The sequence below is a fragment of the Eptatretus burgeri genome, chromosome 6 (genome assembly GCF_056783735.1).
Source record: "Eptatretus burgeri isolate ZD-2024b chromosome 6, Ebu_testis_v1, whole genome shotgun sequence".
Lineage (NCBI taxonomy): Eukaryota > Metazoa > Chordata > Myxini > Myxiniformes > Myxinidae > Eptatretus > Eptatretus burgeri.
This window is the reverse complement of record NC_140966.1, coordinates 87147315-87161540: the sequence shown is the minus strand read 5'-3', so window position 1 is coordinate 87161540 and position 14226 is coordinate 87147315. Positions and strand designations below refer to the sequence as shown.

Here is a 14226-nt window from a genome sequence, read left to right as displayed (position 1 = left end):
CACAGAAAAAACACAATTCCATTTACACAAAAAGCAAATATAAAAGCGAAAACACAATGCAGAGCTAATACCGACTACCGAGCACACGGCAACACTTATACAATTCTACCTCACAGACGGCGCCGACAACACATACCCAAAACCAAGGAAAAGAAATACCCTCAAGGATGAGGCGGGCCTGAGGCCGAGACCGGGTCGCGCCTACCCGTCTGGTGATGAGACGCGGAGCGGCGATGGCGCCTCACTCCACGGGCCTCGCGGACAGTGTCTGGCAGGGGGTGGGAAAGGGGCCCCCTTGGTCGCACTATCTCAGCACGGGGGGAAACAGGAGGGGGTTGCTGATGCTCGGGGTATAGAGGATCTTTATTATCCCTGGTGTGCGTCTCCACCTCGGCCAGGTCGCGCTGCCGGCCTTCCTCGGGCGTGCAGCTCCCGGCACCGTCGCGAGCACCCCCTCGTCTGCCTTCGCCGCTGCCGCCTCTCCGCCTCTGGACTCTCCACCCTGGACTCTTCTTTGGGCTCTCCTCGTTCGACTCTCCTCTACAGCTTCTCCAGCTACTGCAGGCTTCGGGCTCCAGACTTCCACACCGCTCTGACTGACGAACACGGTCCTTTTATCCCCCCGTAGCTTCGCCTTTGACCCCCTCCCTTTGACCTTTCACCTCGCTCCCCATTGGCCCGAGAAAAAGTGGGCGTGAAGGCTTTTTGATCCACAAATTTGCATATATCGATCGTTCTGGAGGCGGGGCCAAATCGCCCCTCGCTCACCGATTGGACGGCAAAAAGTGGGCGTGTGTCGTTTTTGATCCGTTTTTGAAGCCCAAAATCCGTGATTTTGTACACGCTGTTCGACGTGCGCCCTGCACGAGTCCAACACCGGTACCCACAGCGGGGCAAGAACGGTGGCGATGCTACGGTTGCGAGGTGTGACGTGAAGGTCGTGGCGGTTGTGGTGAAGCGGTGGTTGTGGTCGGTGGTTGATGTTGTGGTTGTGATCATGGCGGTTGGTCCAAAATAAAGATAGTAAAAGAAAAACGGCTATCCTGAAGAGTCGCAGCACGCATAAATGACATGTATTCCCACTAGACAACGGGTTTGGACCTAACTACACATGTACTTACCGAGATACCTCATCTAAGGGACCTGAATGGTGGTTTGCGAATTTGGTAACCACAACAATATAATCGGTTTATTTAAACTTCAAAACAAACTAAATGATTACAACATTGAAGATATTATACAACTATTTTGTGATACACAGAGATATAAAAAGAAATCAAAACCGATAACTTGTATTCTTGGTGATAATACGGATGATATACAGTACCTTCTCCCCAAGATTTGGATAAATCAAAAAAGAACCTCGTTATCTTTGATGATTGTGTTAATGAGAGAAACCAAACGGTAATGGACAGCCACTACACAAGAGGGAGACGTTCTTGTAATTGTTTTTATCTTACACAATCATAATTTCAACTCCCTCGTCGTTCCATAAGAAACAATGCTAAAACTTTTATTTTATTCAAGTTAAATTCAATAGATATAAACAATTTTTGGAGAGACAATTGTTCTACATTATGCAGTAAAAAGGAATTTGGGGATTATATGAAGCACATGACTGAAAAATATAAATATATTTTTGTGAAACAAGATATGAAGGGATATATTTTTTATTTTATAAAAAAAATACATATATAAATGACAACTATTATTATAAATCTTGTAGGCAAATCTGCTTTTGGAAAAAAAAACTTTCATAAATCAAGGTTCTTGCATAGTACAAATGACAATATTTTAACTCTGCTTAAAAAACACCTGTGATGCACATTGTATCTACAACAACTAGAGCAATAAGACCTGGAGAAGTAGAAGGTAAAGATTATTACTATATTTCAGTAGAGGAACATATGCGATTGAGGAATGAAGGTCAAATATTTGAGGAGGTTTCTCTTGGTTCAACAAAATATTCACATTGTAAGAGTGAGTTAAAGAAACTAAAATCTGGTGGTCTTGGGATATTAGAAACTAATCCAGAAGGAATGAGACAAATTATTAAACATCTGAGTGGGGTTAAGATTTTATCATTCTGTTTTGATGTTGATGAAGAAACTCAACGCAAATGTATGAAAAGCAGAGATGCAAGTATTCGTGAAGAAGAAATTACAACTCGTGTTAATGTTAATGTTAATTAAGAATTTAAAGAAAAGGACTTATTTGAACACATCTACTTTAATGATGAAGAAAAGGAAAATTTCCCTGTTGATCTTTACAATTCATTAAATTATATTTTCCAATAAATAAATGGATGAGCAAGAAGATTTAAAGAGCATCAAGAGTTGGTTTCAAAAGTTGTAAAACAACAGGAAGACATAAAGAAGAAACGTAGACAGAAACTAACTGGTGAAGAAGCATTTGAAAGAAAACAAGAGAAATTTTTTAAACCACTTTTAAAAACTTCCCAAGAAAAAAATTATAGATGTTTCCACAGTTCCCACAATAGAATATACTTCTAAAAAACTTTGAATGTTAAAAGATTTCAGTCAAATGACTGAGGAAGAATTAGAGCATATAGGAGAATTAGAATATGATGATGAAGGATTATTTCAACAACTGGAAGAGATTAATCAACCCCCTGATTATGTTGTGAATGCTCTTCAAAACAATGAATATTCAGCGGATTCAAAAACCAAAGCAGGACTCATTCCAACAGAACAACCAGCAATATTTCATCTTGTTCAAGAAAAGGTATTGATATTTAATGATTAATTAAGGTTCTTGAGTTCTGCTCAACCTCCTGTTAAACTAACTCCAAGATTAATGTTTCTTCTCACAAAAGATGGAAGACAAGGTTCAACTGTGAGGGATGAATCAAAGTATTTTGATCAACCATTAGACATGGAAAATAATGATGATGGAGTATATATTGATCTGCTGGACTCTCTTAATTATAGGATTAGTCTTTCTGGTAAAAGTAGGAAGAATGAGAAGGAGAAACACATTATTCAGGCTTTAAGTATCCTTGGTTCAGGTGTTAGTTTTCTTCCAAATGACCCATCACAATTAGTTAATAGACTGTTATTGTTGTAAGATAGTAAGAAGGCTGGAAATAACAATTGTTTTCATGAAGCATCAGCCATTTTAGACCAGTTGATGAACATGAAAATAATTAATAAATGCCAATACAAAGGCATTTTATCTCGTATTAAATAAGAGGAGAAGCACAACCCTTAGTTTTAATTTCACAACAAGCGACTACACATCTTCATTCCCATACCCACTACAACTAGACACAACAAAAGAATATGAGGCGTCTTTATTGTCCATGGAAACTTATAATACCTTATTTAATATAACCGAGAAAAATTACAAGTTTATTTATAATCCGGGAAGTGGATACAAAACGATAACAGTTTCACCCGGAGCATATGAAATTTCTCAAATATCTTCCGAAATTGTTCGTCTTATGAAAGAACAGGGTGATGATCCAAAAAATATTGTTATAGATATTCAAAAACATACTTCAAAATCACCGATTAAACTTAAAAATAACGACAAGGTTGATTTCACAATTGATAATTCATTTAGAGAGTTATTGGGTTTCTCCTCAAAAAGAGTGAAACTAATGGGACGTTTTACAGTGATAATGTCATTCAAATATCCTCAGGAATAAATTTGGTATTAATTCACTGTGATTTGATGGTGCTTATAATAATGGAATAAAAACAAATAATATTTTCATTCAGCGCATACTCAACCCCAATTGGTTATAAATTCAATATGGAACCCAAAAATCTGGTTTATCTTCCTGTGTCAGGAAAAACCATATACAGAGTAAATTTTAGGATAACCGACCAAGATAATCACATGATTTATTTTAATGGGGAAATTATATCCATCAGAATTCACCTTTGTGAAGTTTTCCAATAAATAAATACGATGGTTATTGTGAGGAAACACGAGTTGGGAAAATATAAAATAATTACAGGGGGTGGGATGTTTGTTCCTTTCCCCATACTACAAGGGTGAAGGTATGTATTTTGGTAGAAGATACTATTAACCTAAGAGACAAAGGGGTGTCGGACGTCAATTCCGAGGAGATGGGATAATTGATACTCTCATGGTTATAGGTTCAACTATTCTTAAACATTAAGACCTAATTGGTTCAACTGCTTCTGCTGTGGGAAATGTATCGAGTGCTATAAAGAGTATAAAAGTTGCCCAAAAGGAATCTCATAAATTACAAGCAATAAAAGAAATTAAGAAAGGCAAAACTCAGTTGTCTCCCCAAGAATGACAGAAAATAATTCAAATACTTGGGTCAGGGTTTCAAAAGTTTTTCACATCTTTTTTCTTAAATAAATACAAGTATAGAAGCAATTGATAGTATCTATGATTTGGATGATACCATTGTCATCTCAAACTCCACTAAAAAAGAAGATTACTTCAAGGTAAATGCAATAACTGGAACAGACTGGAATGCAAATGGAAGAAAAAGTTTTGAAATAAATAATCAACAAGCTTCTTTGAATCTATCCAAAAGTTTCTTGTTGTGTAAATTTACATTCACTAAGGCTGGGAATAAAATAAACGCTACACTCGTAAATGATTTATTCTGGACAATGTTTGATAGTGTTTGTTTGTACATTGGAACACAAGAAGTTGAAGCGGTTGATAATGTCTCTGCTGCATCTGAAATGATGAAATTTACACTATATTCATTTGGTGATAGAATGGGGAAGGGGGCTGTCGAAGGTTTTATTCCTGTTATGTCAACGGGAACAAACACAGACCCTGGATATAGTCAAAGGAAAATAATGTATGATGATGATACAAAAGCAGGTAATAGTTTTACTGTGGCAGTTCCTCTTAAAGGTAAATTTGGATTTTGTGATAATGATAAAGTTCTGTATGGTCTTAAAATTAGATTTCAACTACAAAGGAATGATAATGAAAATAGATTACTTTTTGGTGTTGGTAATGCTTTTGGTGATCAGAATAAATTTGTAATTGATGAAATGAGTTGGTGTATTCTTGAATATACTCCTAATTTTAAAACAGAAGAGATGTTGAATGGAAGACTTAACTCCAAGAAGCCACTCAATGTATCATGCCTTCAAAGATGTCAATACGTTAAAGTTAAACTGAACCATACCACTTCCACGTGGAATTTGGGTGTCATGGAAGGAAAGCCACGATATCTGTGGATCATTTTTTAAAAACCAGATGGTGATACTGCGACTGATAATAATACATTGAGTGATAATGCTAAGGTGAAACAACTTCGTGTTTCTCCAGATGGAACATTTTATCCACGAGATAGATTGGAAATTAATTGGGGAAAAAATGATTATGCTGAAGCATACAAGTCTTACCAAAAGGTGTGTGAAAGCAATGGAAATAAAGAACCTATTTTGGATATGAAAGCATTTAAAAGTTTGTATACAATCTATGCGTTTGACCTGAGTGCTCAAAAGGAAACTATAAAGTCTAATCGAGTGGATACTTCCCTATACATTGAAAGAGGAGAGAATGAAGAAGTTGATACATATTGTTTGCTTTTGGAAGAAACAGAATTGCAGATTAATACAGATAATGGTGTTATGATTGGTCTCACATTTTTTTGTTAAATTAATGAGTGATAAAGTACCAACTGGGGTATATGTTAATCAAATCAATCTTCATAAGCTATCATCTTGTGTTCAAAATCAAAAGCCTTGTACAATTAACATTAATACAATTCAGAGAAAAGGAGCAGTAAGAATTGATGTTTTGCTCACAAGAGAACAGGTGAAAATCTTGAACGATACTGGCTCACTTAAAATTAAAATGTCAAAGCAATGTTGAAGAAATATTCAATAAGAGAGACGAGTGGAGAAATTCTCCCATTTCTAATTCCTTTATTTGCTGGTTTAAGTGCGGCTGGAGCATTGACGGGTGGTATTTCAGCAGCGGTGAAAACTTCCAACGAAAGGAAGGCTCAACTCTGGGCTCAAAAATAATTGGAAAGACATAACAAAGAGTTGGAGAAACAAATTGTAATGGAAGTGGTGTAATTGTATATTTTGCTGAAAAACTTGAAGGTCTGCCTGTAAAAGTGAGATTGTTAGTTGAAGATATACTTTCTTCTATCGCACAAGCAGGTGTAAAATTAACTAAAAGGGGTAATGGATTACATCTTTCTAATAAATAAATGAGCATTGATGAGTGGTTTAAAGAATTTGAAAAGAATACAACATCAAATTTAGAACATCAAATATTGTAAGAAATTAAAAATTTATAATGTGGTTATTTGTATGAGAGATGAATTAACAAATGTGTCTAAACATGCAAAGAATATTACTATGAACTTAGAAGATAATAATGGGAACGGGTTCTCATTGGGTTTGTATTTTTAATCGTCAAGATAAATATTATTTTGATAGTTTTGGTCTTCCACCACCTGTTGAAGTTATAAAATTCTTTTAGAATGGTGTTTATCAAACATTTCAAGTCCAAGAATTAAATTCCAAGTGTTGTGGTCAATTATGTGTCTGTGTTATTTCAACTCAACAAAAATAATTTTTTAATGACATTATTTTTAATCTAATATAAATTACTTATGTTGGTAAAGATGGTTCTTCCTTTGGTGTATCCCAAGAACTGGATATTGATTTATCAAATTATAACACAAAGGCACAGGCTGAATGACAGAAATATAGTATAACAAAAAATATTAAGATGAAAAACGCTTATAAATTAATAAATTATCCAAGCCCGACTGACGCAAATGACTTGGTAAGATTAAGTGATTTATCACAATATATATCCTTAAATAAAATGGCACGTTTTGTTAAAGGAGTAGAATTTACAACCACAACACCTGATTCAACAAACCATACACCTTTTCTTATTAAATTCAATTATCTGCTTAGTATTGAATTTTTTTTAAAGAAGGAAGAATAGTTAATTTGAGAATAGAGAAATGGAGGTATAATATGTGTGATTTTGGATATAATTGGTCTTTTTCATTCAACCGAGAAGACCTACACAATTTTATCAGTCTCGTAAAGAAGAATATTATCCTCTTGGTAATAATCAGGAGATATGTGGAAGCATGATTAGTAAACAACAAATACACGATTTCAGGATTAGGAAATTATATGATTGTGAAGCAATAGTTTATATAACAAAGAAGGAAGGAAATTGGATAAGTATACAAAGTCGAGGAATACAAACTGATTTAACAACAGGAAGATGGGGTGGTATTACGTGTCATCATATTAATCTGTCATATATTTCTGATACATAAATGACAACAAGAAGACTTCAAGAAAATTATAATTTTTGCATTCAAGGATACCTACAAGAAAAGGGTGTTCAATTTTACATTCCTTATGAATTGGAACATGGACATGGACAATTTTCAATTAAAAACTGGCCTTGTACTGATGTTAAAAAACCCACAAATAGAGATTTGATTAAAATATTAAATAACCAGAGAGTTGGTGTCAAAGCCACCCAATGCTCGCCTGTTTATTCATTTATCGTTTTTAAAAGACTAGTCTAATAGTCTAATAATATTTTTTATAAAGCATTGCAGTGAAGTCTGATCCAAATAATTTTAAAGCAATATATGCATTTGTATATTGTCATCAGTAAAAAAAAAAATAGTGTGGTAGATAAAAACATTAGAAAGGAATTAACTTGCACCAAAAGCTTTAACATTTTCACGCCGAGGGTATCGCTATCGCTCTGTTCTTCGAACAGGCGAGCTAAAAATTAACTTCTTAAGGTGATGAAATATAAAACTCTTTTGGAAATAATCATCAAATCTTATTAGTTTCCTATTATGCGAAAAATAATTGTGGATTCAAGAATATCGCAGAATCCAGATGAATATATGTATGATATTCTATGGGGTGAAAGTGATTCAAGGATAGGAAGGGATGAGGAAGGAGTTGAAGAAACTGAGACAAAGGAGGAAAAGGAGAAGAGAGAGAAGGAGAGTGAGAAGAGAGAGGAGGAAAGAGAGAGAATAAATAAATATAAAAATATGGAAACCAGTGAGATTAAAAAAAGATTGGGGTATTACAGAAAATTAATAAATCTCAATGCACCGAGGAGGAAAACAAAGAATTGACAAGTCTATTAGAAATATTTTCATCAGGACTATAAACATCGTTTTCAGGGAGAAGATATAAACGAGAAAGTGGAGATAAAGATTATATTATTGATGATGTGGTGTGATTGACTTTGAAGTTTTCCAATTTTTTTCTGAAATAAATTGAGGAGAGCATGAAGACATTTCTGAGAATTCTTTGTTTTAAAAATGAAGATTTAAATGTGCATGTTGGAAATTAAAAAGGTTTTCGCACTCTGCATGAATTTTTCTCATAAATAAATGAGTTATTGTCTAAAATGTAAAAAGGAAACTAATACTAAAAATATCTCATATTTTAAGAATTGATGTTTTGCTCACAAAAGTAAAAATAACGGTTACCAGTATACAAAAAGGTATATGTTCGGTGTGTGGCTCGAAAAAGACTAAATTTATCTCCAAACACAATCATGGAGGAGACATACAAAAGTTTTTATCAGGAAATAAATTTACAACTACTGGAATACCAGAGGAATTACATCAACCAGGGTATTCTTTCTGTGGTCCAGGCACAAACTTGGATAAAAGATTAGATGAGGCAGACAATCGTAAACCATGTAGTAAACCCATCAATAGGGTTGATGAAGTGTGCATGAGGCACGATATTGATTATGGGAATTCCACAACTTTGGAAGAAAAGCATGAAGCCGATAGAGAAATGTTGTATAATTTCTTTGATATACAAAATCTAACCTTGAGAGAAAAAGTTGATAGGTTCATCGTGAAGAAGATGATCAGTGCTAAATTGAAACGGGCTTGGAAATTCAAAAAACTTATGGGCTCTAATTATGTCATTAGGACTGAATAACAATTAGCTGATGAATTACATAAACCAATGTTCACAAAGTTTCATAGAAGGAAGGTTTATTCCAAGGAAGTTGATTATATCTGGTCCGCTGATTTGATTGAACTCAATAATGATAAGGCGTACAAGTATGCTTTAACCGTTATTGATTTGAGGAGTAGATACGCATGGGTTGTCCCTTTAAAAAAACAAAACAGGTAATACTCTTATTTTAGCCTTTCAACAGATATTTAATAAAAGTAAGAGAAAACCTAAAAAATTGTGGACTGATGAGGGGAGAGAGTTCTATAACAAGACATTAATGAATTTTCTAAAAAAATAACAGCATTACATTATACAGCACCTTAAATGAAGGAAAAGCAGTTTTTATTGAGCGCTTCAATCGCACTTTAAAAGAGAGACTATATAAAAAAAATTCACTCAATTCGGTTCTCAACAATGGTCGTCTTTCATTCAGGATATTGTAGATAAGTATAATGATACGATTCACACCTCAACGAATACCAAACCATCAGAAAAATTTACAAAATTAGAATATGAAAAAGAGATTTATCTCAAAAAGCCTAAGTTCAAAGTTGGTGATATAGTAAGAATATATAGGTGGAAATCTCATTTTGAAAAAGGTTACACAAAGCGGTGGACAAATGAGCTTTTTAAAGTCATTGATGTGATAGATACAGTTCCTTGGACTTATAAGGTATATGATTTAAAGGGGGAAGAGATTTTAGGTTCATTTTATTCACAGGAATTACAAAAGACAAAGATAAATTGAATTTTTTTTAACTCTGCCCCTTTTGACTCCGCCCACACAAACCCCGCCCACACAAGCTCCACACAACCCCATCCCACACAAGCTCCACCCACAAAAACCACATTCATCATATTCACATAATTAGTGATTAGTTAATTAGTTCCCCACACACAACATATTCATTTAATTAAAATAATTTGCTCCACCCATTCACACAAACTCCACCCACACATCCACCCATCCACACATTCACCCATCCACCCATCCACACAAGCCCCACCCACACAAACCCCACCCACATAAGCCCCGCCCACCCACCCCTCATCCCCCCTGTGCGCCCCCCACCTTTGTCCCACCACCCCCTCATCCCACCCCCACTCTTTCCCACACACACGGGAAGGGGAGGGGGGTGGTGGGTCATTGGTGGAGCGCACCTACCCCCCCCCACCCCTCCTTTACATCTCCTTTATTCTTTTCTTGTTATTCAAAATCGGATAATTATAAGGAAAGCATTTATAATTGATCAACATTAAAAATATTACACATTCAGTTATAAAAACAGATGATCTTTTCCAGCAATCTGCGCCAGATGTCTTGAGTGTCAGGTCAGATTCCACCAGACGATTAACTTGTGTGCTTGGTTCAACCAGACAGGTGTTTCAACTGAAAAATAAAAATTAATAATGAGTCAACACTCAAGAGTTGTGTAGAGACAGACAGAGACAAGCAGAGAGAGAAAGACAGACAGAGACAAGCAGAGAGAGAGAGATAGACAGATAGACACATACAGAGACAGAGACAAACAGATAGAGATGGACAGATAGAGATAGAGATACACATATATATGTGTGTGCGTTTCTTACCTTGAAGTCGGGTCTTTCAAGATTACAGGGCATGAGTACTTGTTTCATTTCTCTTCTGAAAATTTGAATCTCTTGAAGAAAGTCGTTCATTTGTATCCATTCGTTATGTAAATCAGATAATTCGTTCTCCACATCCGTAATCAACGAAACCCTTATTGGAGATAACCTGAGAAAAACACAATTATTGGTCGTACAGTGATTTAATTAATAATCAGTTGCTTCACTGTCATTCTCAGAGGAAACCAGACTTCACAATACACACACAAACTTACCAATATTGTGATGGGTTCTCTTCTTCATCAGATGAAAGATAGTTCATGTTTCAGTCATTTACCATTGGGACAAGATGTGAAAAATTAAAAAGCCATCAGACAAGATCTTCGATCGAGAGCTGACTTTTAAAGCACTGAGAGGAAGCACGATTACGTAATCTTGGAAAATAACCTAGGCTTGAACACAATGGGGCAGCTTCCTGTTTTTTTAAACAGCTCAGTAATTCTGGAAAATTTCACAAGCTTTCTGTTTTCAGCTGCACTCCGCTTACAGGATGTGTGGAAAGTATCAGACTCTCGATATAATTTTAATGAACATGAGTAAAACCAAAATATAAATTTAATTACAAATAAGTTGGAGGATGTAAAAAAAAAAAAATCATTGAATCACTCTTTGAGTGGAATGAAAATATAAAAGAAAATCGGTAAATGTCAACTTAACATGTGCTCAATGGGGCAGAGATCAGTCTCCTCTTGGGCCTTGTGTCAGAGAGTTGGGGGGGGGGGAGAAATTCATTCTCCTATTTTGGGTTTTTTGGGCCTTGAGACAGTCTCAATTTAACATGAGCTTGTATTGGGGCGTGGGGGGGGAAGGGAATCGGTCTCAATTTAACATGAGCTTGTATGGGAGAGGGAGAAAATCGTTCTCCTGTTTTAACCTGATGGGCCTTTAGTCAGAAAGGTTTCCCCATTCATTTGTATTGTGGGGGGGGGGGAGAATCAGTCTCCTGTTTTGGGTTTTTTCAGGGTTGATTCAGAGAGTTTTCCCCCTTTTCCCCATTCATTTGCATGGATGCCTCAGAAGTCCCATTTATTCTCTACTATTATATTGTATATTGGTTGAGCCCGATCTCTCAATTGTAAAAAAAAAAAATCACTTTAAAAATTATCAGATCCGAATTCGGATCTTCACAAAAATTGAATCAATTCTTCCTTCTCACACACTCAACATGTCCACCAAGTTTCATCCGAATCCGTCCACAACTTGAGATATTGTGCGATATATCGTTTTTGGCCCGATCTCTCAATGGTGAAGAATCACTTTAAACATTCTAGTAATCGGATCCAGATCTGTTCACAACTTTTTGAGATATCTTGCACACAGACAGACAGAAAGGGTTGAAAACATCACCTCCTTCACCTTTGGTGGGGAGGTAATAATTGTGGTGCATGGAAAAAAAGAAAAATACATTTGGGTTGGCAGGAATTTTTTGGGTAGATCGGGTTACTGTAATCTTGTCATTTTGTTTTTTCCTCCTGATGTAAGTTGCATTTCCAAAAAGACATTTCTTGTGTGCACAAACATGTACAGTTTCATTCACAGTTCCAGATATCCTTGGCCATAATGCTATCTGAGCTACCTGGGTTTTTACAATGTTTCTATGGATCAGCTTTATCTACAGTTGGCCCCATTGTTGTTCAATTCCTTTTAGGACAGCTGTGTGTAACAACAGAGTCTGTGGTTGATGTGCTCGTCGCTGCGGACATGTTGGGTGTGCATGGAGCAGTGACGGTATGCACAAACCTTCTTGCTGAAGTGCTGACTCCGTGGAACGTCCTGGGAGTTTGGGAACTTGCAGCAAGGATAGGTGGCTGTGGATTGCTGGTTGAACAGTGCACAGCATTTGTCGAAGAGAAGTTTTTGGAAGTTGTTCAGGTCAGAATTTGTTTTATTCATTTGTTTGTTTGTTTTTGATTATGGTGATGAAGGTGACTTATTTTTGTTTAATGACCCAAGAATTGGCTAATTTGAACTTGTAATACCTAATCGTGATTTTACAACGATATGGCGCTTTCAAAGTCATGTAATCTTCTTCAGATTGCTCAGCACGCAACGCACAAACCCCAAGTAACAACATTGATTGGGGTGACCTGGACATATTTCATGCTTTCCAGATAAGGATTGCGGAATGGAACGACTAAAAAGAAAAAAGAAAAACCTTTTAAAGAAGCTGAAAATACTTGTCAACGTACCGACGAGAAAGGGGCGTGCTTGTGCACAATGAAACAGCTGGAGAGCTTCCTGATTAACTCGTCCAAAAAGTTGATATCTTGCAGTGCGAATTGCAAAAACTCATCAACGTGTGGGCCCGTGAAAGGCCTGTAGGTTCTTTGATGGGTGCATTCCACCCACCGCTTCATGCATCAAAACACCGATTGGAAGGTTATATCTGGAACTGTTCGATGCACAAACTCATTTTAAAATCATTATATTTACTATTAATCATGTTTAGGATGAGAGTGAGGGGGTGGGAGTGGGAGTTGTGTGGGCTTGTCAGTGCCATGATACATATTGTCGCATCCAGGGCGTTAAGTTGATTTCCACCCTTGACCCAGTTGTCATGGATGGGTGGTTAACACCGACCTGGATGGATTGCAGAGCGATTCTACCTTGGAGGTGAACACATGATCCTTGGAGACGAAAGCACGTGCGGGATGGAGGGCAGCAAGGGCGTTTACCAGACGGAAGCACAAGGCTTTATACTCGAACCCATGACGAATGGACAGACACAAGTAATCTTTAATAAATAAGGGTTTAATTCACATATATGAAATATTTACAATGGAAGTAAATCAAAGCATGATAAAAACGTGAGGTAAACTAAAGCTAATTTTGAGACGTCTCAACACGGACTTCAATACAGACAAGGGGAAAGATAAAATAAAAGAAAATCCTCCTTTTATTCTGGCACTTCGGTCTGTGTCCAGAGATTATCTTTTATGAGCTTGAGGATCGAACCACGTCATCCTGCGCGGGAAACCACACCCAAAATGGCGCCAAGCCGCTCTCTGCACGGGAAACGTGCGTGAGGTAATTTGTGTGGCAGTATCCAATGCCAGGGCTCACCAATGGCTGTGCAGCTTCTTCTCACGAATGAACCTGATGACCCCGCTCCTTTCTTACACCAGGTCCACTCACAACAATGGCCCACCTTCCTCCTCGAATACACACGGGGATAATTTCTGAGGCCCACACTCTTCTTCTCTTCTCCTTTTCTCAGAAACGTACACACTTCAGGACCCAGCAATGTCAATGGCTAGCGTCTTGCTCCAGCATGCGGGCAAATTCACACAACACGAACACGAAATTCCCGCTGCTATTTCGTCATGCCGAGAGGAGAGCAAAATCCAGACCCTCTGCCTCAACCACGTACTTTACCCAACTATCTGCTCTCTGATCATTCCCTCTTGTCTCTGATGTCACACTGACCAATCATCAGCCTCGGGGGCGTGGCTTGCCGGTACCCAGCCGGGAAGGCGGGGCTTCTTGCCTGCTCAGAAATGTTTGGCTCTTTTGTTGTTGTTGAAAACGTGGTTCTTTTATACTGGTTTTGAAAATGCAAAAACATAGGAAAAGGTCACAGGGGGCAATCTCATACTGGGAGAAATTGGCCTTA

General features: G+C 37.0%; 1 protein-coding gene and 1 long non-coding RNA gene across 5 annotated transcripts in view; one reads left to right on the top strand and one right to left on the bottom strand.

The window, feature by feature from the left end:
• The window catches only part of IPP (intracisternal A particle-promoted polypeptide), an 87082-nt gene that overhangs the window by 31792 nt on the left and 41064 nt on the right, over positions 1–14226 (top strand). For all 4 annotated transcript variants that reach the window (XM_085886095.1, XM_085886094.1, XM_085886092.1 and 1 more), the window contains exon 3: positions 12262–12485. In XM_085886095.1, the coding sequence (XP_085742221.1) occupies positions 12262–12485 (224 nt within the window). The remainder of the gene's footprint in view (positions 1–12261; positions 12486–14226) is intronic.
• On the bottom strand, positions 8811–10960 carry LOC147025268 (uncharacterized). The gene is made up of 3 exons (XR_015059416.1): positions 10829–10960; positions 10557–10722; positions 8811–10356 (listed from the first exon to the last, which is right to left on the bottom strand). It is a non-coding gene; the product is annotated as an uncharacterized LOC147025268 (long non-coding RNA).